Source organism: Rhinolophus sinicus, linkage group LG06 (genome assembly GCF_036562045.2).
Source record: "Rhinolophus sinicus isolate RSC01 linkage group LG06, ASM3656204v1, whole genome shotgun sequence".
Taxonomy (NCBI): domain Eukaryota; kingdom Metazoa; phylum Chordata; class Mammalia; order Chiroptera; family Rhinolophidae; genus Rhinolophus; species Rhinolophus sinicus.
In genome coordinates this window covers 166516893-166543160 of record NC_133756.1, presented here as the reverse complement: position 1 = coordinate 166543160, position 26268 = coordinate 166516893, and the positions used below count along the sequence as shown (strand labels likewise).

Here is a 26268-nt window from a genome sequence, read left to right as displayed (position 1 = left end):
TACATAATTACCCTAAAACTTGTGTTCCTGTACTTACTGATCACAGTCTTTATGGCCTAACATTCCTTCCAGGTTCCTGTCATCACTGCTCATGATTGACCACATTGGAGAACAACATCGCCAGAAGGAAGGCTCCATGCAGACCCCTGGAACCATCAGGTGGCCTCTGGAAGAACGCACAGATTTCCCCTTAAATATGCCAGGCTGGTCTGAGAATGTTACGGCAGTTTTTGGAGGTGTTAACCGGCTGCCTTCTCAGACCACCGGAGCTCTGATCATAAACGCTTATTCTATGACCCAGCTCCTAGTAGGTCTAATGGCTGAGCAGTGCAGGCAGCACGAGCCCGGAACTCGTTTGGCCTCCCTGTGGTCTTTCCATACCCAACCTTTCAGCTCTCAGACCTGGGTTACTTTTGGTCTGGCCCTCCTGGGCTGCCTCTTTTACAAGCAAAATAAACCTTTGGTTTGCACCCCACTGCTCCCAGATGTGGTGACTTACAGAGGCTGCCTAGGCGCACTGTTAATTCAAAAGCGGCCCTGGGGATGCTCAGGAGCCAAGAGGGGCGGGTGGCCTAAGGCAGCATAGGTAAGAGACAGGTAGGCAGGTACAATTCAGGTATGCCAAGCCCTGTGCCGGCTTTCAACTCAGGGACTCCACATTCCAGCAGGCAGCTTCCAGGGCACAGATGACTGCACCTGGGGCACAGCCCTGGGTCTGACACCTTGGCTCAGAAGCCTTTGGAAAAAAGAGCTTATCCTGACCTCCACTCAGGTGTTATTGCCAAGATGCACATGAGATGGCAGCAGAGAATAACTTTCCTTGTTCACTGTGAGACTCCAGGCCCCTGGGAATAAGCTCGTTGAGAAATAAATCCAGTTCCAGGCCCTTCACAGGCCTCCTCTCACCCACTGCTCCGATTTTCCAGATGCGGCAAGACGATTACTATCTCCATTTCACAGATGGTTAAAATGAAGACTGATTCTAACACAGTTCTGAGCCCAGAACCGAGGCTGAAATTGCCCAACATGGGCCCTTAGAGCTTCCACACAGGATCCTGGACAAACAGTGATCCAAACAGTCCTGGCAACGTTGGGTGGAATCTTGGTCATTCCATTTGAAGAAAATCTGCACATGACCTAATGGTCCAGCTTGCCTTGCACTCACCCAAGCAGGTTGTGTGGTGGGACCAGGGCAGGCAGTGGGGAGTGAGGTGGTGGCCTGGCCCTTCACAGGAGCACAAGCCGCACCAGATCCTATGACAACGACTCCCCGTCAGCTATGTGATGGGGGAGTCCTGTGCTCTGGCCTTTGAAAATCTCTTCCTCCTCAGGCCCGAGCACCGGTCTGCTTCTCCCCATGTTCCCTTCCTCTGAGGTCACAACTGACAAGAGCTTCCTGGCTGCTCAGAATGGAGTCTGGGGTGACACTTTCCTTATTGGGGGGGGGGGGTTGCCTGAGCCTCAGACAGGCGCAGAGCTGACTTCCGTCTCCTCCAAGTACTAGCTGTGTGACTTCAGGCAAAGACATGGAAAGTCAGCCTCCTCACCTGGGATAACCGCTCCCTCTCAGGTGGCTGTGAGGTCAGTGAGGTGAGGCAGGTCAGTCCTGCCCCACAGGTGATGGGCCCTCACTCCCCTCCCTCTTCCCTTCCCAGTCCTTTCTCTACCTCCAAGGGCTGGAAGGATCAAGAGTTTAGCGGATAGTCTCCTGGTGGCAGAATGAGCTCTCCTGTTGGTGTCCACACAGCCACAGACCTGAGTGCTGACCCTGGCATCTGTGCCGGCTTCATCCTCAGGGCAGCGCTCGCCACAGCCCCTCCCTGGTCTTCACAACCCCGCTCATCTCCAAATTCAAGGCCCTTGTCTCAGCTCAGGCCAGAGCGCCTCTCACAGATCTTCTCACTGGTCTCCCTGCTACTGTCCCTCTCTCGTCCAGTGCAACCTCCACACTGTGACCAGCTTGATGTTTCTAAGTTAGGGATCTAATTCTGTTACTTCCTGTGCCTACAACTACCAACAGCTTTACTTGGGCTAGAGAGTAAAGTCTGTATCATCAGCACAGTGTTGAGACTTTATCAGGCCTCATGTTCTCCTGGTCTCATTTCCTATCATAACACCCCAATTCACTCACCAGGTACCCCAACTGTCAGCATTAAGCTGTCTGGTGTCAGCTTTAACAGATAGACGTGCCAGCACTGAGACCGAGCCTGAGTGCGGAAACCTGAATAAAATACAGACTTTAGTGAATAATAATGCATCAACATTTGTTTGTTGATTGTAACAATTATAGAAAGAGAGGAGAAACTTAAACTGAAATAAAATGAACCTATTGTATTCAGTGGGTGATTTCCTAGTAAAAATACACATTAGCAAAATGGACCCTAACATGAGGTAACACAAACAGGTCAAATAGCCACCTGGGAGTCCGCCTCTGCTGGTTCTCCTCTCACTGTTCTGGGGTTCCCTCTCCCGGGACAGAGCTGTGCAGCACCCAGTGTCCTCATGTCCCCTAGCCATCCCCCCGCCCAGTGAGGACACCGTGCAGACGGAGTCTCAGGGTTCATTGATTCTGTTGTGTCAGCCAGGACTTTTGTGATGACAAGGGACTGGCCACACTGAGGTATAATAAACGAATATTTTTTTACATGGTAGACATAAATTAATACTTGCAAGAGGCAAGTTTCAGCGTGGGTTTGGACCTGACAGGTCAGGGCCTCAGACTCTCCCAGGGGAACCTGGTTTCTGTCCAGTCCTCTACCTTTAGGAGGGACACTGCTCCTGTAATGACCTGCCCCATGGAAAGGCCCGTGTGGCCAGGGGACACGGGGAGCCTACTGCCCACAGCTCTGGTGGAACTGAGGTCCTCAGTCTAATGACACCTGAGGAGTCCAATCCTGCCGGCAACCACGCCAACAAGCTTGGAAGCAGCTCCTCCCTGCTACGGACTGGATGTCTGTGTCCCCCCCAAATTCATATGGTGGAAACTAACGCCCACTGTGATGTATTAGGAAGTGGGGCTGTTGGGACTGGATCATGAGGATGGAGACCTCGAAGGAATGAAATCAGTGCTTTTATAAAAGATCTGTGAAAGCTCCATCGCCCTTCCTGCCATGTGACGTGACAGTGGAAACGGGAATGGGGTGGGGGGACAGTGAGGAAGCTGACTTCACCAGATACACCTTGATCTTGGACTTCCCACCCCCCAGAACTGTGAGAAATAAATCTTGTTGCTTATAAGCCACCCAGTCTGTGGGGTTCTGATGTAGCCACCCCAACACCTGCTGTGTGGCTTTGAGCAAGTTTCATCACCTCTCTCTCTGGGCTTTCCAGTGCGTATATGGGAGAGGTAAGGGTCACAGGCACTCGGGAAGGAGCCCACTTTAGGTCTCAGTGGGATCTGGAATACGAAATGGTTTCCCTCTGCCGGGAATGAGTGCCCTTCCCCCTGAAATCCACCATCCGTCAGCTGGACGGCCCTCACCACGCGGCAAGACCTCCCTGAGGATCTGCCCAAATCTCTCGCTTCCTGAACTCGGTTTGCACTCCCCTCAGCCAGCGGATGTCCTCTAAGGCAGGCTGTGCCAGTTCCTTCCCAATCTAGAGCTGACCCAGCGCAGGCTCTGGGCATAGGGGCTTCACAACCCCACCCACCCGCACCCCGCCAGGGTGTCCCCAGCCCGCTCTCCCAGTGAGTGAGGTGAGCCCCGGGGCTGGCTGGGTAAATTCTGACCTTCCTCTTGCCTTTTCCAGGAATCCCAAGCTGAAGACACTGCTGGCCATCGGAGGCTGGAACTTCGGCACTCAGAAGTGAGCTGACCAGAGCGCCTGGCCAGGGGATCAGGCCAGGCTGAGGGGGAGCGGGAGAGGGGCCTGCATTCTGGGGCCGGCCTTCCTTCTGGGTTCCTCAGGGGAGGGCTGGGCGCAGCCCCCGTCGTGCCAGGAGCACCTGGTCTGAGGGCAGCACAGAGACTCTGGCCTCTTTCCAGGCCCAGGCTCTTCCTCCATGGAATGGGTGGAGGGAGGGCCCCACCTAATCCCAGGCAACGTCCAGTGTGTACACTTTTGAGCTCCGGAAGGATATCTTGTCTGAGAATTTTCCTTCCACTTCTGCGTGTCAAAAGCAGTCTGCGGATTAAGCTTGAAAGTCAAAATACTGACATTTCTAGGACATTTTTGATGATTTGTGGAGATAATAGAATGGGTTATTTGGACCTAGGTTTTTCCTAGAAAATCCAGAATGTATGGTTCTAAAAACTCTAAACCAGTATTTCTAAAACTTTTCTGGCTTACGAGCCCTGTTGAGAACCTGATGAAATTTATGAATCGCCTTCCTCAAATACTGCTTATATACGAGGGGTTCTTAGTTCCGGGGTTCCCAGGCATAAGGACCCCACTTAAGAATTGCTGCTATTCATTTAAAAACTAATTTAAAATACATTAAAATGGAAGCAATCTATAACAACCTCAAGAACCCCAAGAAATCCAGGGACTTCTTAGAGGGACACGGAGGAAGGGGGTGTGGGGCTGGTTCCTGGGGCAGCTTGGGGATTTCCAAGAGCTCTGCCCAGAAATAGCCAGAGTGCAGAGCCCTCCACAGATGGGAGTTAGAAGAAAGGGACCAGGTTAACCCACCAGGGAACCAGAAGAGCCGCCCCCGACTCACCTGCTGCCTTCCTCCTCCTCCTCCTCTTCCTCCTCCTCCTCCCCCTCCTCCTCCTCCTCCTCCCCCTCCTCCTCCTCCTCCTCCTCCTCTTCCTTCTCTTCCTTCTTCCTACTCCTCCTCTTCCTCTTTCTCTTCCTCTTAGAAGCAGAGTCCTCTACTTCCTTAAGCTCCAGTGCTGGGTGACAGCCTGCGCTGATTCTCGGCTCCTGGCCACTCAATGTTTGGGAGATGGACACACTTCTAGAGTGTCCCCTTTCCTTAGCCAGGCCCTCTCCCCCCCAAGCGTCCTTCTGGCCTGGACACCCGAGCACCGATATTCTGAGTAGTTTCTCACTGGCCTCCCAGGAGAGACACTGTCCACTGCAAGGCAGGCCCATGCTGCCCTTCGTCACCCCGCAGGTTCACAGACATGGTGGCCACAGCCAACAACCGTCAGACCTTTGTCAACTCAGCCACCGCATTTCTGCGTAAACACAACTTTGATGGCCTCGACCTTGACTGGGAGTATCCCGGAAGCCGGGGGAGCCCCCCCTCGGACAAGCAGTGCTTCACAGCGCTGGTGCAGGTCAGGCTGGAGGGGCTGGGTAACCAGGTGGGCAGGAGGCCAGAGCTGTGCCCCACAGGACATGTGGGTGCGGTTCTGCCCCCAGGGTCAGCGGATTCCTGCATTTACATAGCACAGACCGGCCCCTGTGGTCAGTGTTCAGACTCCCAACAATGAACATATGCTTAGGGCACTCAGCAGTCAGCCGGGTCCCTGCCTCTGTTCACGCTGAACTGCCCCACAGGGCCTGGCCAGTGCCTTCTAGCAGGAAGCACAGATCTCAGGGAAGGAACGCCTCCTGAGTGCAGCCGTCCCTGCAGGGCGAACGTACATAGATGCTGCATACAAGGTGGACAGAGTTGCTCAGTGAGTCTCGGGCAGAGGGCACGGACCCCCTGTCCTCTGGGTGGGCAGGGCCAAGGGCAGGCCGAGCTCCCCGGGCTAGAGCAGGGGTTCACCTGCAAGGTGTCGTTTTGGGAAACCCCACTTCCACCGGCAAATCCAGGAAGGAGTGCCCGCTCTGGCTGTTACCCATTGGCCCAGGTTCCTTGAGTTTCAGTCTTTGCCAAGAACGGTTGTGGGGCAGGGAGGAGGGTCCTGCAAAGAATGTTGACACAGCATGAACTCTTACAAAAGAAGCCACTTTGGTGCCAGCTCACTGACAACATGACCAGACAGTGTGATACCTTCCTCATATGTCCCTGCAAGAACCACACCCGGCTTTCCCTTTGGGCGCAGAAGGCTGTGGGCACCAACAAATGTTCCAAACGAGAGGAAGAGTGCCGATTGCGCTAGTGAATCCCACAAGTTAGCAAATGTGATCTCGTGATGTGCATGGCTGTGAGAATTACAACCAAACACCCTGCAGATCCACAAAATGTGCGGGTTTCCATAGAACGTTTGGACCGTAGTTTTCCATCAAAAGAACATGCATCCTAGAAAGCTGAGGGATACGGGGTTCACTGTGGCCCCCAGCAGCCACACCTGACCTGAGGGGGCCGGGGGCCTCCTTGAGGGCCCAGCACCATGGGGGGACGGCGCTTGGGCTGCATTTGCTTGAAGATGGGTGCTGTGCAGCAGGAGTAGGTGCTCCTAAGAACAAGGCAGTGGAGATAAAGCCCAATGTTGCAGAAAGAGGCGACAAAGGCCTCTGTGGGACGAGTGACAGGAGGGCTGCTGTTGGGATGCATGAAGGGTCCTGCCTCACCACACGAGGGAACACCAAGTATGTGCCTGGAAACAGGTGGCTGGTAGCTTTGGTGATGGGCGTGTGTGTATTTCTTCTGAAAACTAGTTTCTCAGGGAGCTGGGAGCCGAGGCCCAGAGGTAAGACAGGAGGGCAGGGTGACAAGTTGCCATGGGCATCTAGAGTCATGGCAGCATAAGGACCTGCCCAAGATGAGGTTGGTACATCCCACCGAGCTGGCAGGTGGTGAGGAAGAGGTGGGGACATCTAGTGTCCGGTGACGGCAGGAGGGCAGAGGCTGCGAGTGTGAGCTGGGCAGTGGTTGTCATGGTGAATCCAGGCCAGGCAGTCAGGAAGCTGGTGAGGATGGTGGGGTCGGCCACGCACCCGAGTAGCTGCTGGACCCGCACCAGAGGCAGTGAGCTGAGACAGAGGACGTGACCGGAGGCAGGGGCCCCTGAAATCGGGGGTTACAGGGAGTGCGCCTGTCAGCTGTTGTGTGGCTTAGCCTTGACTGTGGCTGACCCAGAGGTGGGGGGCAGGGGCCGAGGGCGACATGATGTCACCAAGAATGGCAGCTGCAGTGGTGAGCACGTTGGCGCTCAGATCCTCAGGCACTGTGACAGGCGCTGTGACAGGCGCTGTGACAGGACGTGGGCTTCTGCAGCTGACAGGCCAGGATGGCTGCAGGAGCAGCATCCAATGCATGTGCCTCGGGAGCCGGGGTTTGAGGAGAAGGGAACCCACAAGCCCAGTGCAGCAAAGGGGCGCCCAGTCCAGCCCTGTGTCGCCAGTGTTCCAAAGTCAAGGTGGGCAGCGAGGGCTGGGCTCACGTTTTCCACTGGATCCGGCCCTGAGGGTAGGCATCCTCTGTAGGGGAGGAATGACAGATGTCTGGTCGCTGTGGGCTACTGGGGACAGAGCAGCAGCCATTGAGGACAGAGCCGCGGAGTCAGAGGAGCTGAGGGGCCGTCAGAGCGGGAGCCCCAGGGACTTTGCCAAATAGGCTCAGACTGGCCCTGTGGTCCCGCCCGTGCAGCCACATTGTTTTGTCACAATGACCTCATCACATTCTTTTTTTCTTGGAGTCTTGTGTGGAAGGAGGTGATGTCATCTTTGGTTCCATTTCATGTTAGCTTCCTTGTTTCCTTGTTATACACAGGTGCCAGCGTGGGTGACAAGCTCTGTGTTCAGGAAGGCACAGGCCAAGGGTCTGGGGTCTGTGACAGACTCAGGACCAGGTGGAGCAAGGTGAGGGCAGGGTGACAAGGGACATGGCGACTTGTGTGGGGGAGGTGCACGTCAGTGCTGAATGACGGGACGGCTGAGCTCCTGGGTCCCCAAGGGTGAGCAGGACGTCCCAGTTCCCTAGGCTGCCAGCAGCCACCAGATGGCAGCAGTGGACAGGAGGCAAGGCCAGAACTCCAGACTCAGGAATGTCTGTTTGAGGGCTCAGATGTCCCCTTGCTCCATTAGAACAGGGCTGTGACAGTCGGTCTCCCCCAGACCCTACCCTTGCCTGGCTGTGCTGGCCACAAAAGGAAGGTAGGTCTCAGGCTGTGGCCCCTCTTCACTTCCTGAAGTGACATGGTGACCCTGCCAGGCCTCAGGGATGGCCCTGATCCACCCCTCAGGCCCTCTCAGGCCCACCTTCTATCCCAGGGACACTGCTGCCACTTGAGACCTCTGGCAGCCCTGGGCCCGTCTCCCAGCAGCCAGATCCACAGGCCGAAGGAAACCCCTCACCCCACACCCGCTGCCACACCTGCCCCAGCGGAGCCCTGCAGCCTGAGTCCCTGGGCTCCGAGCTGGATGCTGGCCCCAGAGCCCGCCGCTCGCAACCACAGCCCAGCGTGGACAGAGGCCCTCAGCACCGCAGCCCCCTGCCCTTCTTACTGACCAGGCTCACGTGGTCCTCACCTAGTCCACTCACCCAAGAGCTGTTGGCCAACTGCCCCTCACACAGCACCCCCAGCACCTCGATACCTGCTGGGCGGGGGGGTTGAGATAAGGACACACCCTCGGCAGACCTGCCTGTGCTCTCACTGGCCAGGTCCTGATGGGCAGGTGGGCCTGCCCCTCCAGGTGCTGCCCAGGAGGCATAAAGCCGGCAGGTGGAGGCAGCTCACAAGGAACCTGGTCATGACGGGGAGCAGTGCCTTGCTGCTGGCAGCCCTCGCCTTGCTCTGCACCTGCGGTGAGTCTGAGCCCCCATGCGCTTCCAGACCTTCTGCCTGGGGGGTCGGCAAGGACCTGTGTGCCACTCTCTGTGGCTGGTGCCACCTTCCCAGGCACCCAACCCTCCTCACTCACAGAACACGGATGTGAGCAAACAAGTCGGCCCCGGCTCACTCCGGTACCCACCCTAGCCCCAGCGTCACCACCAAGCCCAGTGTCTCTAGCCCAGCCTGACCCAACCCCAGGCCAGCCAACCTCACATGGAGGGGAAATTCCCTGGGCAGGGACTTGACTTTCCTTCCCCGTGATGCCAGGGAAGCTGGAGCAAAGAAAGGCAGCTGAGGTTAAGGGCGATGGGAGGGGTCGGTGGGCAGCTGAGGCGGGGTAACCGTGGAGGCACCTGGGGCAGCGGAGGTGCTATAACGATGGGGTTACTTGGGGCGGGTGAGCTGGGCATTGATGGGGAAAGTCTAGAGACCACTAAGTTGGAGACCTGGGGAGGTCTGGGGCTGGGGTAGGAGTACATACCCCCTTCCTGGTGACGTCTTGCCCCCACGGTACAGGTCTGGCCACAGGAGAGGACAACAATGAGATTTTCATGGACTTCCTACAAACGCTGCTTGTGGGGTCCACAGAGGAGCTCTATGAGGGCCCCCTGGGCAAGTACAACGTCAACGCAGGCGCCAAGGAAGCTCTGGCCGAGCTCAAGTCCTGCATAGACGGCCTGCAGCCCATGCACAAGGCAGAGATGGTCAAGCTGCTGGTACGGTGGCCGGCGGGGCACCTCCTCCCTGAGGGCGGCAGCCCTGCTCCCACAGACACCCCAACCTCCCTCAGACAGCAGATGTGCACACCAGGCCTCACTGCCTGCAGAGCAGCCCTCAGACCCGTCCACATACATGCATGCGTGCTCACGCACACAAGTGCACACGCACACACAAACACAGGTGTACACACTGCTTCCCCAGGGCCCACCATCCCCCAGAGGCTACGCTGGGACTGTTACCTGATGGAGCTGTGACTCTGCAGGGATCACCGGGTGGGACCCCAGCCCCTGTCCCACCCGTGTCTGCTTTCCAGGTGCAAGTGCTTGGTAGTGAGGATGGTGCCTAGTGGACCCCAGACGTGGCTACCAGCAGCCGCAGGACCAGCTACACAAGCTGCCATGGCTATGTCATCCCCTGGCCACTGCCCACGTATGAATTGATCCGCAAGCCCTTCACTTAATAAAGCCTCCTGCATCTCAGGGTCTGGCTCGTCTCTCCCCATCTCGACTACACACACAAGCACAAGGTCACACGCATAAAGCACAGATTCGCACCTGATTCAGCGGGCATACCCCCTTGGGAAATCTTTCTGACGCCTGAGCAGGCAGCTGGGCAGAGCAGGACAGATGGGGAAAGTCCACAGCCTGAGGTGGGAGGCAGGGAGGCAGAAGCGCCTGCAACAGGAAGTGGCCCAGCTGGGTGACCGGCGGTGGGGCGCCCCATTCCCCGATGGTACATACACACAAAATACACATGGCACGGGGCCGGGGGCTGACAGCAGTGTCCCCAACCTCACCCAAGGGAGAGTCTGCCAGGAAGACAGCCCAGCCCGACCCCAAAGGGACCCTGGCGGAGTCGAGAAACAAGGACTGAGTCAGGACTGGCCCACCCATGGTGCACAGGACAGAGCAGGGTCTCGGAAGGTCCTACAGGAAGCAGCAGCTCCCACTCCCAACCTGCCCACCCACCCGCACCCTGGATCCCAGGACACCTAACCCGCAGAACATTCCTGCTCCTGTCCCCAGGCTCAGGGGTCCCCACCGGGGCCAGGCTGAGTAGGTTCCGTTCTGGCCCTCACAGCCTTTGCTCCGTGGCCACCTGGCTCTGGGCCTCGGTGTCCCTTCTGATGCCCTCCATGCCTCTCTATCCCCACTGCAATGAGCACGTTAAGTCCTGGGACCAGAACCATGCCTGGCGAGGGTGGCGTCCCTCTGGTAGAGGCCATTGTCTCCATCACACAGACGGGGATCTAGAACCCACCATCCCACAGAGCCACATTCTAGAGCTCAGGGGCCAGGACCCCTCCCCAATTCTCAAAACCCCCAGTGGGAGAGGCAGGAGAGGGAGACGCTGTCCTCTCCATGCTCCTTTTTTGGGAACCGAGGACGATGCGACAGCACTTCTGAGGAGGCTCGGTCCACAGGTTGCTTTGAGCACCGTTCCTGGACCGAAGAGGTAAGGGCTCCTCCACGGGGTCCCTTTACTCACTGCTCCTTGCCCAGCTGGCCATGCCCAGGATCCTGTGGGTGGGAGGAACCTGGCCCTCTAGAGCCCCTTGGGCCAGTGAGCGCTGGTCAGTAAGGGCCCGAGGACATAGCTCATGGGTCAGATGCCCCTTGTCCTTGGGTAGGTGAGCGCGAGGCAAACTCACGAGTTTAAGCAGAAGCTTCTCTTAAGTCTCGGTCTCAGCTTGAGACCCACTGAGCAGGCTGTGGCTGGCAGTTTGCCCATCAGTGGGGGGAAAAGCAGGGATGGGGGTGAAGGGCTGGAGCCTCCCAGCACTGGGTCACCCCCTTGTCCCTGGACAGACCTGGTCATGGCAGAGGAGATATGGGTGGGCACCTGGAGGCCCCATCGCCCCCGGGGGCCCATCATGGCTCTCTACAGCAGCCCTGGACCCAAGTACCTGATTCCACCTACCACAGGTCAGTGCCTGTGAGCCCAGGAAGGGGCTGGGTGGGGGGGGACAGGAGCCAGGTATTGGGTGGGGCGGCCTGGGCTGGGCCTAGGGCTGGATGAATGGTCCTGGGGCTCATCCCTGTCTCCTTCTGGGGTCAATAGGGTGGGGAGAAGGTTGGGGGTCTGGCTCGAGGCTGCTCAGAGGCCCCTCCCTACAGGCTTTGTGAAGCACACACCCACCAAGCTGCGAGCTCCTGCCTACAGCTTCCGAGGGGCCCCCATGCTCTTAGCAGAGAACTGCTCCCCGGGGCCTCGCTACAGTGTGAACCCCAAAATACTGAGAACCGGCAAGGACCTCGGCCCCGCCTTCTCCATCCTGGGGCGCTACAGCACCAAGACCACACTAACCCCTGGCCCCGGTGAGTGACAGTGGCCCAGCCTCCGCCAAGCCACCCTGCTGGTGGCCACTTCATGTCCATGACCAAGGGTAGGAGTGAGCGACATGTCCTCGTCCTCATCCTCGTGAGAAAGATGAGCTGCTGACCCAGGACAGACTCTGAGCCATCTCAACCCAGCTGGGACCTGGGTCACACTCGGCCCCAGTCCCTGCCCCAGGCCTAGGTCAGCACTTCCACCCTGGGCACTCCGACCAATCCGTCACTGTCCGTGTTGGGGCCCAGAGGCCCCACACCTACAATGTTGGGGGGTCCTCTTTGAGCCCCTTGAGCTGGGCCGGGCACCTGCAGGGATGGTCCTGGCTCTCCCAGCACCCCCTCTCCTCCTTCCCCCAGGAGAATACTTTCCAGAGAAATCTGTCAGGCACGTATTTGACTCAGCACCCAGCCACTCCATTTCTGCACGGACCAAGGCCTTCCGAGTGGACAGCACCCCAGGTCCACAGGAACCCCAACAGCCCGCAGCCAATGGGTCAGGGTTAGGGGGGCGGGGGGCGGACGGAGCTGGGGCAGCCTGACAGCCGGTCTCCTGGAAGCGGAGACTCAGTGCCCTCCTTCCCGCAGGCCCCGCCGCCTACATGCTCCCGGTGGTGCTGGGGCCACACACGGTGGGCAAAGTGTCCCAGCCTTCCTTCTCCATCAAGGGCCGCAGCAAGCTGGGCCACTTCAGTGACGACCTGCACAAGGCAAGGGCGCCCAGCCAGGGCACAGCTACCCCCCACGGCCACCTGGCCCTCCCCCCAGAACCGCAGCCTGACTCCACCCTCCTGAAGCCCCGCAGCATGCGGGCCTCTGGGTGCCTGCCACGTGCCATGTGCCCGGATCACGCTCCAGTGCCCAGCAGACTTGAGCAGGGGAGGGCAAGTAGCAGTTACATGGGTGCTTGCAGAAGACGAGGAGGAGAAAAGTGAGCTGTGCGGTTTCTGGGGGCAGGGCTCCGGCCGCAGACAGAGCCAGTGCTGAGGCTGAGGTGGGCGTGTGCCCGGGAGCTTGAAGAGCACAGCTGACCCACCGTCCAGCACAGCCCACGGCCCTCGGGCCCCTGGCAGTGTCCCTGCTGGAAGGGGTCTCTGTCACACACAGAAGGGATGAGCCCAGGGCTGGCACATGCTGGGGTGGCACTGCCACAGTAAGGTTGAGGTAGGGGGCCCCACTGCGCTGGGGTCAGCCCCACGGTGACTGTTTGGAGACAGAAGGGACCCGACACACAGATGCAGTGACTCAGGACCTGAAACCCACTGTCCAACGCTGGCCCTTTGCCCTCTGGTCACACGGCCTGCCGGCAGAGCCTGTCTGAGCCTCTCTTGCCTCCCAGACCCCAGGTCCCGCAGCCTACCGTCAGACCGACATGCAAGTGACCAAGTTCAAGGCTCCACAGTATACCATCGCAGGCCGAGTGGAGCCCCCGGGGGACAAGACCCTCAAGCCAGGACCAGGAGCCCACAGCCCTGAGAAGGTCTGGGAAAAGCTGGGCCCAGAGGGGTGGGCGGGGCTGCCGCCTGCAAGGCTCACAGTGCCTGGCCCTGTTTCCCCCCTGGCAGGCTCTGCGTGCCCACACACCAGTGACAGTTAATGCTCCTGAGCCCTCACCACGTGCCAGGCTCTGTGTTCAACCTGGCAGTGTGGCCTTCATGCTGGTCATGGCTGGGGGTTCAGGAGGGACAGTAAAACCACCATCAGCAACTGCAGGCAGTGAGGGCAGAGCCTGGGTGGGGCCAGGCTGCCCACTCTTCTCACGGCCTCTCCTCTCCTAGGTGACAATGACCAAGCCCTGCGCCCCCATCGTCACCTTTGGCATCAAACATTCCGACTATATGACACCCTTGGTCGTAGACGTGGAATAGCCCTGGTCCCAACCCGACCATCACCCTGATCCTTTCCTGGGCTGTGGGCTGGGCCAGCCTGGCCCCGCAGGGCAGAGCATGCTCGTTTGGAGAATTGTGAAGTTATTTTTTCTATGCTCCTTTCCCATTTGCTAATCTTGTTTCCTTGCCCACATACTTAATAAATCATGATTCCATTAGAAATGGGTTTGTCCTGGGGGGGAGCATCAAGCTTTTCGAGAGGCCCCCACAGGCTGCAGTGCAGCCATTGGGTCCCATCCTGGCTTCCAGGGCCAGTGGCCTGAGAAGACGCCCTCCTGCCCTCTAAGTCTGGGAGCAGACTCCAAAGACGACCACACCTGCTCCTGTCCCTGCCACGCACTCTCTCCGTGTGACTGACTCCCCCTACCGAGAGGTGGGGGTCTGTGTCACTCCCCTTTAATCTGGGCTAGGGCCTGTGGCCACCCCAAATCGATGCGTCATGACTTCTGAGGCCAGGGTATACAACACACAAAGGAGACAGCCTCTCCAGGACACCCCCAACCTTGTTCACCGTCACAGCAGCAGCCACACCCGCAGCATCCAGGCCCTTGGCTCACAGTGGCATTCACCTTCAGGTGATGGCAGCCCAGCCCTGTGGCCCAAGATGAGGCCTTGACATCATAGAGCAGGAACAGCTGTTCCTGCCGTGCTTAGCTCAGGTTCCAACCAACCAAGAGAGACATAAATCACTATTGCCACTTTAAACGACTAGGTTTTAAGGTGAGCTGTTCTACATCCCAGATTACAAAGGAGGACATGGGCACCAGAGGTGGTGTCTGAGCTGGGCCTGAGGGGCCTTTCTAGATGCTGCCCCGAACTCCAAGGTCAGGCCTTGACATGTAGTCTGGTTTCAGCTCAGCGTTGGGGAGAGGTCGCTCAGCGTGGGTGGCCATGTCTGTGGCCCATGGGATTGCCAGCAGTGCTACTGAGTCAGCAGCTCACATTCGATCTGTTTAATCCCTGAGGAGATGCTTCTGGTGTCCCCACCGGAGTTACAGAAGCCTGGGCAGAGAAAGGTGAGCCTGGGACTGCCCACAGAAGGGGTGCCGGGACCGGGAAGACCAGACAGCGGAGCAAGCAGTGTCTAGCCCATAAGTGCCCACAGCCAGTCCGTGGACCGGGACTCCAAAGCTCCCTGAAGCCCCCACGGGAACAAGAACATCAAAGATTTCGTGTTTGCTTCCTGGCGAAGCTGTTTATTCCAATCTTGCTTTATGGGGTAGAGCCTGGCAGTCTGTCCTCACTTGACAGGCTGGCCCCAGGTCCTTTTCTGTTTTACTGGTCTCATGGGTCAGTGTTACCAACCGTACTGATCCACAGGCCTAGGTGCCAAGTGTACAGGGCTTGAGTGGGAGGGTGATGGCCTGTGGGAACCAGCTGACATGCGGCATCAGTCGCCACGCCCCCCTCATGGAATTCATCCTAACACCATGAGAGTGAGAAAAAGTTAGAAAGGAACTGACACCCAGGCCGCCAAATGGCTGCAGAGTTGTGGAGACGGATGTGGACGTCTCAGAGAGGTGGCAGAAACCACTTCCGAAGGTCAGTCTGCACCAGCAGGGCCAGTGGGCAGTGCGGCCAGAGCACCCTGCTGTCAGGACACGAGGTGAGCCCGGGAGGGGGTCAGGCGTGTGACTGCCTGCGGTGACCAGCTGTACACATGGGCAGCAGCTTCCAGCTTGGTAAACAGTGAACAAGTCCCCGTGATGAGGGTTGACACGAGACGAGCAGAGGAAAAAGCCAAAGCTGGGGTGCGCAGGGCCACTGGGAAACGAGGCAGGACCTTGGGGGCTGCACCGTGGCAGGGGCAGCCATGCCCCAGACACAGCGGCATCTAAGCCAACCTCGGTGACAAGAACCACGCTGGACGGGTGGGGACAGATAGGACAGAGCCCTCAGGAGTTAACAAGGGGGCCCTCCTTCCCCGGGGGCTGAGGGCCAGGGCACGACGGCAACCATGTGAGAATGGGTCGGGCCTGCAGAGCAGGAACAGGGAGCAGCAGTGTCCAGGGCGGAGGCCAGAGCCAGACGGGGGGGTGGCAGGAGCTGACAGGCACCAGGCTGTGGCCACATGTAGGGCGATGGTGCGGGTGGGTGGACAGTGAGCCAGTCGTCCTCAGGAAGGGGCGTGACTGGGAAGGCAGAAGACAGGGACAAGGGCAGAGCTGACGGGGACCCCTTTTCTAACACGTTTTCATGTCAAGAGTGCTGGGTTCTCACTGTGGGGTGAGAAGCGACTGGCCTGGCTGGGCCTGTGGTTTGCTTTGTGTGAGCTGGGGGCTGGCCATGTGGGCAGTAAGGGAAAGGGGAGCAGGGTGGGCATGTGCAGGAGCTGGGGACGAGGGAGTGGGTCAGAGCTCCTGCACAGCGAGGGGACACTCGCTGTGGGAGGAAACTGACCAGTGACCCTGAAAAAGTGACCTCTGGGTCCCATGAGGAGGGTCCGTGCAGGGCAGCTCCCTCCCTGCCCCTGCCTGACTGAAGTGCCAGATGGGCCCGTTTCTGCAGCCCTTCTCGCCTGGAACTACATCTTTGGTGCTGGAGAGGTCCTAAATCCTGACACAGCGTGAGTTTCGGCTCACGGATACACGGCCGTGACATCCAGAAGGATGCGGGTCCAGTGCCTCCAGCCATGACTGCAGCCGCTCCTTCGTCCACACCCGTCCTTCCCCGAAGGTCTGGCTTCAGGCAGAGGCCTGGCGGTGTGCCCGTGCTCGGCTGCCCGAGCCAGGAGTAACTGCCACCCCTGGGCTGAAGACTCTTGGTTGGAGGAGATGGCACTGAGTACAGACCCACAGACACCCGCTTCCTGTGTCAGGTCCAGGCACCTCGGACACCAGACGTGGCCTTACCAGACAAGGATGACCGGACAGAGGAGCCTTGAGACATCAAGGCCAAGGGCCTGTAAAGGGCTGCTGGCCCCAAGCGGCTGTGTCCAGGACGTCCAGCTGTTCTGTTCAGGCACGGTTCTGCCAGTGCCTCTCACACCTGGACCCTTGCACACATGGGACCAGGCAACACAGCTGAGTCAGAGGCAGCCGTGGGCTCCCGGCCACACAGGAAGAAGATACCTAAGCCACGGTCATCATTTCAAAGGAGTATTTTGTAGGCAGGTCCTCTGGAGCCCAGGACACCAGGTGGGGAAGACCTTGGTTGCCTGGGCACCCGCAGAAACCAGCGCCCACTGGCTCACGTCCTTGCCCTGGACAGCAGGTACGAAAGGATGAAGAACAGCACGACCAGGCCCAAGGCCATGCCGCACAGCAGCTTTCGATTGTCTCGCCCAGACCGCGCCATTGTGGAAAAGCGCTTCACGCTGCCTGTGAGCAGGCCTGTCACGCTCATGAAATCCGAGTCCTGCGGGAGGAATCCCAGCTTGGTCACACAGGCGCTGCCTCCATGACCTGCTGTGGGCGTGGGGTGGGGGCTAGAGCAGGCAGAACAGGGCAGAGCTGCCCACGACATTCATACACGTCGCAGACCCTTACCATGCCATCCAGGTACCGGTTCTGGTCCTCAGCATCTCTATCAATGTCCAGGGCCAGCTGGTCAGGACAGAAGGGGCAGGGTGAGGCCAGGGCAGACATACGGGACAGCACCTGACCCTCGACAAGACTAGCAGACACTGCCAACAACCCTGCCATCCCAAGAAGTCAGGTCCAGGTGTCACCTGGTCCTCACACAGGTGACCGCTGCCATGGATGGGACAGAAGGACGGGAAGCACATTTAACCCTTTCAGGACTCTACCCTCCCTCTGATCCCACTCGAGTGCCAGGTGGAGGAGGAAGAGGCCACTACTGACCGATTTGAGCCTGGTGACTTTGGAGGCCAGGCTGTCGGCTATCCTCTTGTTCTCCCGGTCTAGAATCTCCTCCACAGCGCCGGAGCTCTGAGCTGAAAGGAGAGAGAGGCTGAGGGGTACATCCACCCATGAGCCCTTGACCCTGTACATTGGCCCTTCGTGACCTCAGGGCTCCCACTATGATCCCATCTGGCCAAGTGTCACGTCTGGGGGAACAGGGTCCACCAGTTTGTTGAGCAGGCCCAGTTGTAACCCAGGGTCTGGTGCAAGGACATCGCACACAAGACAGGCTGCATGACTGTGTGTGACCACCTGTTGTGTGAGCGCATGGCCTGAGCACATGTCCAGGCCGGGACCGGCAGGTACTCCCAAAGTGTACAACCACAAACAATTCAGTAAAACTGGCACTTTGGGGTACCGTGACACAATCCGTACCATCCATCCACGGATGTCACCAATGGTGTACATGGGACCTGTTTTACGAGATAAACAGTAAACTGGTGTGGATGTAGGACAGATATGAGAGGCACCCAGGGGGCAGCAGGAAGGTCCCTGCAGGGGACACCTGTGAACTGTGTCCTGGTGCGGTGACAAGTAACCAGAGAGCCGACATCTGAGCAATGCTGCCCAAAACAGACCCCAAGGGCAGGGATGACATTTGATCACGGCTGCGACCCACACAGGGCGTGGTATGGCAGACGCGGAGTGTGGTGCCTCCTGAGACCTGCCAGTGACTAGGGCTGGGCCAGAGGATTCGCAATTACCGTCACATCAGGTGCGGAAGCAACCGGCACCACGCTTAAGAGTGTCAACTTGCCGTGGGACGGAAGCCTCCACGGGATCCCTCTAATGGGGGAGCAGCCCTAGGAATCACTGACGTGTAGACGCCTAAGGAAAGGGTGTCACGTCCCACCAGCCACTTCGCGTTCACTAGCTCCTAATGACCAAACAGCTCAGCAAAGCCGGCGCCAGCATCAAGCTGATGGGGTTCCCTGCGGGCCGACGGAGCGTCCAGGGCCCGTCACCACGGCGCCTGCTTACGCCCTCCCGCCACGCAGCCTCCACTCATGGGGGCTGGCCTCCGGACCGTGTGACGGGTGGGGACCGTGGCCTTCGGGACCCCGCAGCTGCGCGGTGAGGATGGGCGGGAACACCCGCAGGGCCCCAGCGACCCCTCAAGGGGCGGCGGGGCGGCGCCGGCTGAAGCCTGGTCGGCCCGGACCTGGCTCCGCCCGCAAGCAGGGTCTCCCCGCCGAAACTACCCAGCCGGCCGGGCTCTTGCTGGCAGCGGCGTCCATGACGGCCGGGCCCGCCGCCACCGGCTCCACTCTCCCGCGCTCACCCCGAGCCCAGTCCGCCATCGTGCGCGGCTCCGGCCCCGGGCTCCGTCAACGCATCCGCCACAGGCTCCTGCGACGTGGCAGTCACGGGAAAGGGCTTCCGGCCCCGCCCCTTGCGCTCGGGCCCGCCGCTTCCGGCTGAGGTCCGGGCCGCGGGGCCGTGCGGTGGGAGCAGAAGTGGCCTGCCTTGCGGACGGGCCGGTCAGTGTGTTCCATGCTAGGGTGTTGACATACACTTGTCACTCTCGCCAAAGGCTGCATCGGGTCCCAAATGGCCCTTACCCAGGCGAGAGAGGGTCGGCGAAGTCCGGACGGGAGCCGACCCCGCCCGCTGCTATGCGGTTAAGTCGCAGGTTCGTTGCGAAGTCCCGGCCCCAGTTAATGCTGGAGGGACGCGGCGGAGATCGGTGCCCGCAACGAGCGAGCTCCGCAGGAGACGCAGGGGTGAAGCGCTCAGAAAAGACGGTGAAGCGAGTGAGGGGTGGGGTGGAAGTGGCGGGGACGTGTGGCCGGTAGGAGCTTCCCGCTTTTGCACGCGGGCGTTGCTGACAAAGGGCCTGGCGCAACCTGGATGCCCAACAAAGACTTGATGCAGGAGTCACCCACTGAATAAATCATTTGCTGTCATTAGTCCTGACAAACCATTGAAATGGGAATTTTTATCACCTGTGCTTTTCAAAAGAGGAAACAGTACAGGCCAGGCAGTGTGTCCCGATTACACACTTGGGAAGTCGCGCCGCGCCGCACGTGATCAGGCTCTGCCTTCATCCTGACCTCCCCACAATCCTTTCTCCCCCCCCACGGCCATTCTCCACCTTTCAAGTGGCTGCTCCTTCTGCCTTGAACCACCTTCCTCCACGTCCTTTCCTGGCTCACTTCTTATCGTCCGGTGTCAGAAAAAATGCCACTGCAGAGCCCTCTGCAGCGCAACCCCGCAGCCCAGACAGATCCCTTCTCAGCAAACCCCCCGACCCCCGCTGTTTCTTCTTTGTAAGAAGTCAGACCCAAGTCCCTTTTTTTTTTTACATTCATCTAAATCCACTTTCTCAGATATAAATCAGGCTCTTGGGGCACCAATTCGCCCTGTGGATTCACAGCTAACATATTGACGCATACGTGGAGTTTTTACAAAACCTTCAACAGTCACATAAACCTCAGACTACCTGGCGCCAGAGAACTGATGACCGGAACTCCTAAAATGTCTTTGTAACTCCAGCTCCAACCAATCATAAGATACCCCGGAACTGATAACGTATTGAAGACCTCCTACCCGGTATTTCACCCTCTAAAACCAGTTGCCAATAAGCGGACGGGGAGTTCGGGTTCTTCCGGCGTAAGCTGCTGGTTCTCCATTGCACAGCGGTCTACAATAAACGCTTCCTTCACTGCACCCCAGTGTCAGTGTAATTGGCTACCGGCAGCGCAGGGTGCGCAAACTGCTCGGTTACAACCAGACCCCTTTCTTTTTTAAACCACAGCACCGCGACTGCCTAAAGTCGTCTCGTTTGTCCGTTCTTTTCTTGGCTGTCCTTGACTTTTGGAACGTAAGCTCCACGAAGACAGGGACGTGTGGGTCCTGTTTACCCACATCCCAGCGCCTCGCATGCAGTAGGCACTCAAACACTTAACAAACCAACGGGTCACAGGGCTGCAAAGGCCTTTTCACCTCGGCTTTCCCCCGACATCGCATTCGTGCTAGGGCTCCACAGGGGCGTTGTTGTGCGTGTGGTGGGGGTTTGGGGACTGCGGTCCTCTCCTGCCGGGAATTCCGGCCCAAGAAGCGGGAGTAGTCACTAGGCCCCAAATTCCAAAGACCACCGAGACGGAGCTTGAAGCCCGTGCTGTCCCGGAGGCAAAGCCTGCAAGCTCCAAGTCCCACCACCGTCAGGTGCACGCAGCCCCGGACCCGCCCCGCGGCGCCGCGCACGCCTGTCCCAGCATCCCCCGCGCGAGCTCCGCTCCGCCCCGCGGCGCCGCGCACGCCCGTCCCGGCGACCCCCACGCATCGAGTCTGGGTGAGGCGGTCGGAGTCCGGTCCGGAACCGCGGAGCGTGGCCCCTCCCTCCTTCCCGGCGCCGCGTGCCGGGGGCGCCATGGATCCCGGTGCGGTTGCGGATGCCGTGGAGACGGGGAAGGAGAACGTAATTATGGAGGCCCTGCGCACGTACAACCGGGAGGTGAGCGGAGCCGTGGACGTGGGACGTGCGAGGAGGCGGGGGGCAGGGTGGGGCACGCGCGTGGCCGGCAGAGGGTGCGTGAGTGTGGGAGGGAGCGCGGAGGGGAGCGGCGCCGAGTGGCGAGGAGTTGCTGGGGGAGGGGCGGGGTGCGCGCCTGGGGAGCCGGTGTGTAGGGGTGGGGCTCCTTTGCGGAGTGGTGCCTGCGGCCTCGGGGCCCCCTCCGGGGAACCCGGGCCCTGCCCCTGTGCACCTGTGCGCCCTGAGTCTTTGGGTCTTTCTGCAGAATTCCCAGAGCTTCACGTTTGATGATGCCCAACAGGAGGACAGGAAGGTGGGTGCTGACCGAGGGTGAAGGAGCAGGGACGGGCGGTCCCTGGCCGAGACGCCTGGTGCAGCCACTCTTCCCTCTACCCACAGAGACTGGCGGAGCTGCTGGTTTTGGGCCTGGAGCAGGGCTTGCCACTCTCCCGCCGCGTCACTTGGCTGCAGAGCATCCGCATCCTGTCCAGGGACCGCAGCTGCCTGGACCCCTTCACCAGCCGCCAGAGCCTGCAGGCCCTGGCCTGCTATGCTGGCATCTCCAGCTCCGCGGGGTCAGCCCCTGAGGCCCTGAACATGGACATTGTCCTCGAGGCCCTCAAGTGTCTGTGCAACCTGGTGCTCAGTAGCCCGGTGGCACAGGTTTTGGCAGCAGAGGCCCGCCTGGTGGTGAGCCTGGCGGAGCGCGTGGGGCTGCACGGGGAGAGCGGCGTCCCGCACGACGTCCAGTTCTTTGACTTGCGCCTCCTCTTCCTGTTGACGGCGCTGCGTGCTGACGTTCGCCAGCAGCTGTTTCAGGAGCTGCGGGGTGTGCGTCTACTGACAAATGCGCTGGAGCTGACGCTGGGGGTGACCCCCAAAGACAGCGCCCCGGAGCCCCTTCCTCCCCAGGAGACAGAGCGGGCCATGGAGATCCTCAAGGTGCTTTTCAACATCACGTTTGACTCCGTTAAGAGGGAGGTGGACCAGGTGAGTTGACCTGATGTGGTTGGTCCTCGCGTAACGGTGCTGGGGAGTCATTCATCCTGCCTTGTCAACGGGTGTCTGACAGAGGGAGGAGGGAGGAGGCAAGGAGACACCAGTTCTGGGGCCTCGAGGAGGGTTTCTGAAGGACGTGGAGGGCAGGGCTCCTACAGCCTGGCAGGAGGGCTGTGGTGAGAGGGTACAGGTGACTCCTGCCACCAGAGTGCACGTGGGGCTGGGACACAGTGGGATGCACTCCCAAGGGGATGTATTGCTCTTCCTGGGTGGCGGGGGCGTCCACTCAACGAGATGCACATCACTACACGTGGTCCTGGAGTGGGGCAGACACCACGCCAGCTGGCAGCAGTGGGACAGCTGTGGCTCTCTGTCACAGGAACCTTTCTCTTTGTCAGGAAGATGCTGCCCTTTACCGACACCTGGGGACCCTCCTGCGGCACTGTGTGATGGTGGCTGCTGCTGGAGACCGCACGGAGGAGTTCCATGGGTGAGCGTGGGGCCTGTCATCACGGGAGGGAAGTGTGCTCACCAGTGTAGAAGGTAGTGTAGATGGGGTTCCCAGCCCAGCCCGTGGACCGGTCACCACCCTGCAGAATCTTCCATCTGAGTGGGACTAGACATCAGTGTGTTTCTAGAGAGCCCGTCACTTGCAATATGTACTAGGATAAGAACCGTGAGTGTGGACAGGAAAGTGCCACTGGACCTTGGGTAGTGGCAGTGGGTGGCATTGTATCTATAGGGTGACGTGGTTCCTCACCGCCATTTTGGGTGCCCTGTGCATAGGCAGACCCTGGTTTCCCAGAGATTGCCTATGATGTTTTAGCGCAGACAGGGGGTGGCAGGTGGGGCATCTGCAATGAGTGCTTCCCTTCTTGGGGCCCTACCCCACTGGGCAGGAGTGCCCGAGATCAGTGCCTCCTTCAGCCTTGGCCCCTGGTGCTGCTCCTTAGGTTCATGTTGTGTGGAGCCCGGCAGGGTACACCAAGGGTTGTGCCTGTGCTAGGGGACTGGATTTAGCAGGCCCCCTGCCCCCGTCTGTCCCCAGCCACACAGTGAACCTCTTGGGGAACTTGCCCCTCCAGTGTCTGGACGTCCTCCTCACCCTGGAACCGCAGGAAGGATCCCTGGAGTTCCTGGGCGTGAACATGGATGTGATCCGTGTCCTCCTCAGCTTCCTGGAGAAGCGTCTGCACCAGGTGGGCAGGGGGACCTGCTGTGGGGGCTGCCTATTGGCTCTGGCTTCCCAAGCAGCTGTAACCACAGCTTTTGTGAAGTCCACACTGGTGAATGGAGATGGGCTCAGTGCCGTGGTTTGGGCCCCCGGCCTCACGGGTCCAACCGGGCAGGAAGCTAGGCCCTTTGCCCTGAGAAGCACACATGCCGGGAGGTTCACTGTGCAGCTTCCCGTGAAGCGTCTTCAGTCGACCAGAGTACTTATTTCTCAGATCTGTGGGGGGCTCCCTCCTGAGTGGTCCTGAGAAGCCCCCCAGACCATGCTTGGGACCCCAGATTCTTAGTGTCACTGCACAGGAATTCCTCAGGGATCGGCGTCAGCTGTCCTGTGACCCACAGGTGCTTGCATTTGAGCATAGTGGCCTGCAGGGGCTCTCAGCAGCCCTCTGGGAGCTCGCAGATGTGCACGCTGCACAGTACAGACCCTCGGGAACCCACACTCACGTGCATGGTGGGCTGGGCAGTGTGCCCGGCAGTGGACACACTAGCCATGACCATCCGTTCCTAGCACTACCGCTGCTGGTGCTGGGATCCAGGGAGGTAACCAGGGGAGGCCGGGAGCTCCCTGGTCTCTGTCCACGACAGCCACAGAGAGCGATTTTGTTCTCATGTCTTCAGCCACCACTTTCTGAGGGCCACTTGAGTGCTCCGTTTGAAACGCTGTTTCCCCACAGTGCTGGTTGACGAATGAGGAAGTTAGGCTCAGCGCAGTCGTTTGTCCCATCACAGCACAGAGGTGGCCGTCTGGGTTGGGTTCCAGCCCAGTCCCTGGAGGCTCAGCGGGCACTCACTGCCCGCTGTCGGCCCCCAAGCTGCCTGTGAGCAGCGGGGCCTTGTCCCGACTGCCTCCTGTTGGGAGGGCCCACGTCACGTGGTGGAGCAGCGCACAGCTGCCCGCCAGCCCGCCAGGGGCATAGCCCGTTGACCAAGGCCCCTCTGCAGACGCACAGGCTGAAGGAGCGCGTGGCCCCCGTGCTGAGCGTGCTGACCGAGTGTGCCCGCCTGCACCGCCCCGCCCGCAAGTTCCTGAAGGCCCAGGTATGGCAGCGGCCGCGCTGGGCCCTGGTCGCCCTGGTGGGTACGTCCTGGCTGCCCTGGCCCAGGCTGAGGGCGGCTGCGTCCCCAGGTGCTGCCCCCACTGAGGGACGTGAGGACGCGGCCGGAGGTGGGCGAGCTGCTGCGGAACAAGCTGGTGCGCCTCATGACGCACCTGGACACTGACGTGAAGAGGGTGGCGGCAGAGTTCCTGTTCGTCCTCTGCTCCGAGAGCGGTGAGTGTGGGGCCTGCCCGGCCAAGCGCTGTCCCCCGCCCCCCACCCCCAGCTTGTTTGCACACTGATCACCACCACACCCTCAGTGCCCCGCTTCGTCAAGTACACGGGCTACGGAAACGCCGCCGGCCTCCTGGCTGCCCGGGGCCTCATGGCAGGGGGCCGGCCTCCAGGCCAGTACTCGGAGGACGAGGACACGGACACAGACGAGTACAAGGAAGCCAAAGCCAGGTGTGTGCCCCACCCTCGGGTTCCCCTCAGTCCCCCTGCTCACGGCCACCTGGACCCGGGGAGGGGGGGCAGTGTGACTAGGGGTGAGGCCTTCGGGAGTCTGGCACTGTTCCCAAGTGACGTGGGTCCTGACACACGATGTTTCCTGGAGAACAGGCCAAAGGGGCCGTGCCAGCTGGGGGACTGGGTGGCCTGGGTGTCAGGAGCTGATTAATTGCTGCTCCGGGATGGGGTTTCTTCCCCGTCGCCTCCCTACTCTCTCTCAGGAGAATGAGTTTCTGGCCGGTCTGGGCACAAGCAGGAGATGTGGGCTTGCACCTACCTCAGGCAACCCCTGCTGTCCTAGAGAGCCACTAATGTGTTCCCCATGCCCTTCCCGGGAAGCAGCATAAACCCGGTGACCGGGAGGGTGGAAGAGAAGCCGCCCAACCCCATGGCGGGCATGACGGACGAGCAGAAGGAGCACGAGGCCATGAGGCTGGTGAACATGCTTGACAAGCTTTCCAGGTGCGTGCTGAGCCTAGAGGAACGCCCAGGCCACAGTCGGGGTGGAGGGCAGTGTTGGGTCCATTTTACAGATGGAAGCTGAGGCCCAGAGAAGAGACGGTGTCATGTCTCATAGCTCCGAGGTAGCAGTTAGGCTTCAGGCCTGATGGACAAGTTCCCACCCAGGCTTCCCCAGGGAACGGGAGCAGCCAGGGTGAGCAGGACTCCTGCCCCAGCACACCTTTCCCTGCAGGCACAGAGTCATCCAGCCCATGGGCATGAGTCCCCGGGGACAGCTTACATCCCTGCAGGACGCTGTGTGCGAGAGCCTACAGGGGCAGGTCTGCTCGGACCCCGACTCGGACCCCGACTGAGGATAGTCACTCTTCTGCTGCCCCTTCAGCACCGGTGCTGTCCATGGTGCCGTGACCTGGGCGCCACAGTCCCCTCCAGCTTGGAGATCCTTTCTCTTTGTCCCAAAATTTTGTTCATGATTCTCTCTAGTCCAATTTCTTGTCTCGGGGACTGCGAGAGTCTTTCCTGCTATCACTCTGGGAACTCGGCCTCAAGTCCCACAAATGAAGTAGTTTCTTTGATGTGAGCTGCCGCCTGAGGGCAAGCCTTAGTGGGACTCGTGAGCATGTGTGCACACAGGCACAGGCCCACACATGCATGGTTGTCACGCTGGCCAAGAGCCAGCCGTTCGGGCAAGCGCTGCACTTCCTGGGGTAGAAGCTGCTGGGACTTCCCATGCTGCTGTCAGAAACACAAGTTGTGTGCTGCCCCCACAGAGCTCAGGGCCGGAGTCCTCACCTGATGTGACGGGTGAAAAGGCGTCCGTGCGACCGTAGCCCTGTATTTATCACATCCCACAAGGCGGCACGGAGACACTGTCCTGTGGCAGCTTCGGGCAGCAGTGTGTGTGAATGTGTGCAAGGTACCAAGTAAAGCACATGAGGAAGTGGGAACTGGTTTCGTTCTTCACAGAATTGACCGCTTGCCAGGTCGCCACTCGCCCTATTCTCAATCTGCTCGTGCTGAGCTCCAGCCCAGGGCCCCACGCAGGAGGGAGGCGTGCTCGCAGGGCGGGGGGCCAGCCCGGGTGCTGCCGCAATACTGCAGTGGGGACAAGGACGCAGGCAAAAACCTG

General features: G+C 59.7%; 4 protein-coding genes across 11 annotated transcripts; 3 read left to right on the top strand and 1 right to left on the bottom strand.

The window, feature by feature from the left end:
* The first annotated feature begins 18 nt into the window (after positions 1–18).
* On the top strand, positions 19–9804 carry SCGB1C1 (secretoglobin family 1C member 1). Of its 6 annotated transcripts, XR_012497703.1 has the most exons (6): positions 19–159; positions 927–3807; positions 5063–5228; positions 7556–7644; positions 8479–8590; positions 9135–9268. XR_012497703.1 is itself a non-coding variant. In XM_019719465.2 (4 exons), the coding sequence occupies exons 1-4, from the start codon at positions 7501–7503 to the stop codon at positions 9682–9684; spliced, it is 489 nt and encodes a 162-aa protein (XP_019575024.1). In that variant the 5' UTR covers positions 5787–7500; the 3' UTR covers positions 9685–9804. The 6 variants fall into 6 exon arrangements, 1 of the variants encoding a protein (XP_019575024.1); XR_012497702.1 differs by having other exon boundaries at positions 24–3807; XR_012497704.1 differs by having other exon boundaries at positions 33–1581.
* Positions 9805–11154: 1350 nt separating this feature from the next.
* Positions 11155–13674, top strand: CIMAP1A (ciliary microtubule associated protein 1A). 2 transcript variants are annotated; one of them, XM_019719467.2, is made up of 6 exons: positions 11155–11263; positions 11456–11656; positions 12029–12130; positions 12257–12378; positions 13008–13148; positions 13447–13674. In XM_019719467.2, exons 1-6 carry the CDS (start codon positions 11155–11157, stop codon positions 13534–13536), a joined length of 765 nt encoding a protein of 254 aa, XP_019575026.1. In that variant the 3' UTR covers positions 13537–13674. The 2 variants fall into 2 exon arrangements, with proteins under 2 accessions (XP_019575026.1, XP_019575027.1); XM_019719468.2 differs by lacking the exon at positions 13008–13148.
* Positions 13675–14725: 1051 nt separating this feature from the next.
* Positions 14726–18938, bottom strand: BET1L (Bet1 golgi vesicular membrane trafficking protein like). 2 transcript variants are annotated; one of them, XM_074337051.1, is made up of 4 exons: positions 18583–18938; positions 17361–17452; positions 17046–17102; positions 14726–16914 (listed from the first exon to the last, which is right to left on the bottom strand). In XM_074337051.1, exons 1-4 carry the CDS (start codon positions 18719–18721, stop codon positions 16747–16749), a joined length of 456 nt encoding a protein of 151 aa, XP_074193152.1. In that variant the 5' UTR covers positions 18722–18938; the 3' UTR covers positions 14726–16746. The 2 variants fall into 2 exon arrangements, with proteins under 2 accessions (XP_074193152.1, XP_019575037.1); XM_019719478.2 differs by having other exon boundaries at positions 16642–16914; positions 18703–18910.
* A 1709-nt stretch (positions 18939–20647) lies between these two features.
* On the top strand, positions 20648–26086 carry RIC8A (RIC8 guanine nucleotide exchange factor A). The gene is made up of 10 exons (XM_019719469.2): positions 20648–20877; positions 21161–21208; positions 21295–21885; positions 22293–22384; positions 22943–23093; positions 24073–24168; positions 24257–24401; positions 24488–24632; positions 25020–25139; positions 25372–26086. The coding sequence occupies exons 1-10, from the start codon at positions 20794–20796 to the stop codon at positions 25490–25492; spliced, it is 1593 nt and encodes a 530-aa protein (XP_019575028.1). The 5' UTR covers positions 20648–20793; the 3' UTR covers positions 25493–26086.
* The last annotated feature ends 182 nt before the right edge of the window (positions 26087–26268 follow it).

Coding starts and splice junctions, on each gene's coding strand:
- SCGB1C1 (XM_019719465.2), top strand. CDS start 7,501: ATGTCATCTTTGGTTCCATTTCATGTTAGCTTCCTTGTTTCCTTGTTA. Junction 7,645..8,478: donor TCAGGACCAGGTGGAGCAAG/GTGAGGGCAGGG, acceptor CTGCCCCTCCAG/GTGCTGCCCAGGAGGCATAA. Junction 9,335..9,651: donor CAGAGATGGTCAAGCTGCTG/GTACGGTGGCCG, acceptor TCTGCTTTCCAG/GTGCAAGTGCTTGGTAGTGA.
- RIC8A (XM_019719469.2), top strand. CDS start 20,794: ATGGATCCCGGTGCGGTTGCGGATGCCGTGGAGACGGGGAAGGAGAAC. Junction 24,169..24,256: donor GCAAGTTCCTGAAGGCCCAG/GTATGGCAGCGG, acceptor CTGCGTCCCCAG/GTGCTGCCCCCACTGAGGGA. Junction 25,140..25,371: donor ATGCTTGACAAGCTTTCCAG/GTGCGTGCTGAG, acceptor CTTTCCCTGCAG/GCACAGAGTCATCCAGCCCA.
- CIMAP1A (XM_019719467.2), top strand. CDS start 11,155: ATGGCAGAGGAGATATGGGTGGGCACCTGGAGGCCCCATCGCCCCCGG. Junction 11,264..11,455: donor CCTGATTCCACCTACCACAG/GTCAGTGCCTGT, acceptor CCCTCCCTACAG/GCTTTGTGAAGCACACACCC. Junction 11,657..12,028: donor CACACTAACCCCTGGCCCCG/GTGAGTGACAGT, acceptor TCCTTCCCCCAG/GAGAATACTTTCCAGAGAAA.
- BET1L (XM_074337051.1), bottom strand. CDS start 18,721: ATGGCGGACTGGGCTCGGGGTGAGCGCGGGAGAGTGGAGCCGGTGGCG. Junction 17,453..18,582: donor CTGCTTGCGGGCGGAGCCAG/GTCCGGGCCGAC, acceptor CTCTCCTTTCAG/CTCAGAGCTCCGGCGCTGTG. Junction 17,103..17,360: donor AAGTCACCAGGCTCAAATCG/GTCAGTAGTGGC, acceptor TGTCCTGACCAG/CTGGCCCTGGACATTGATAG.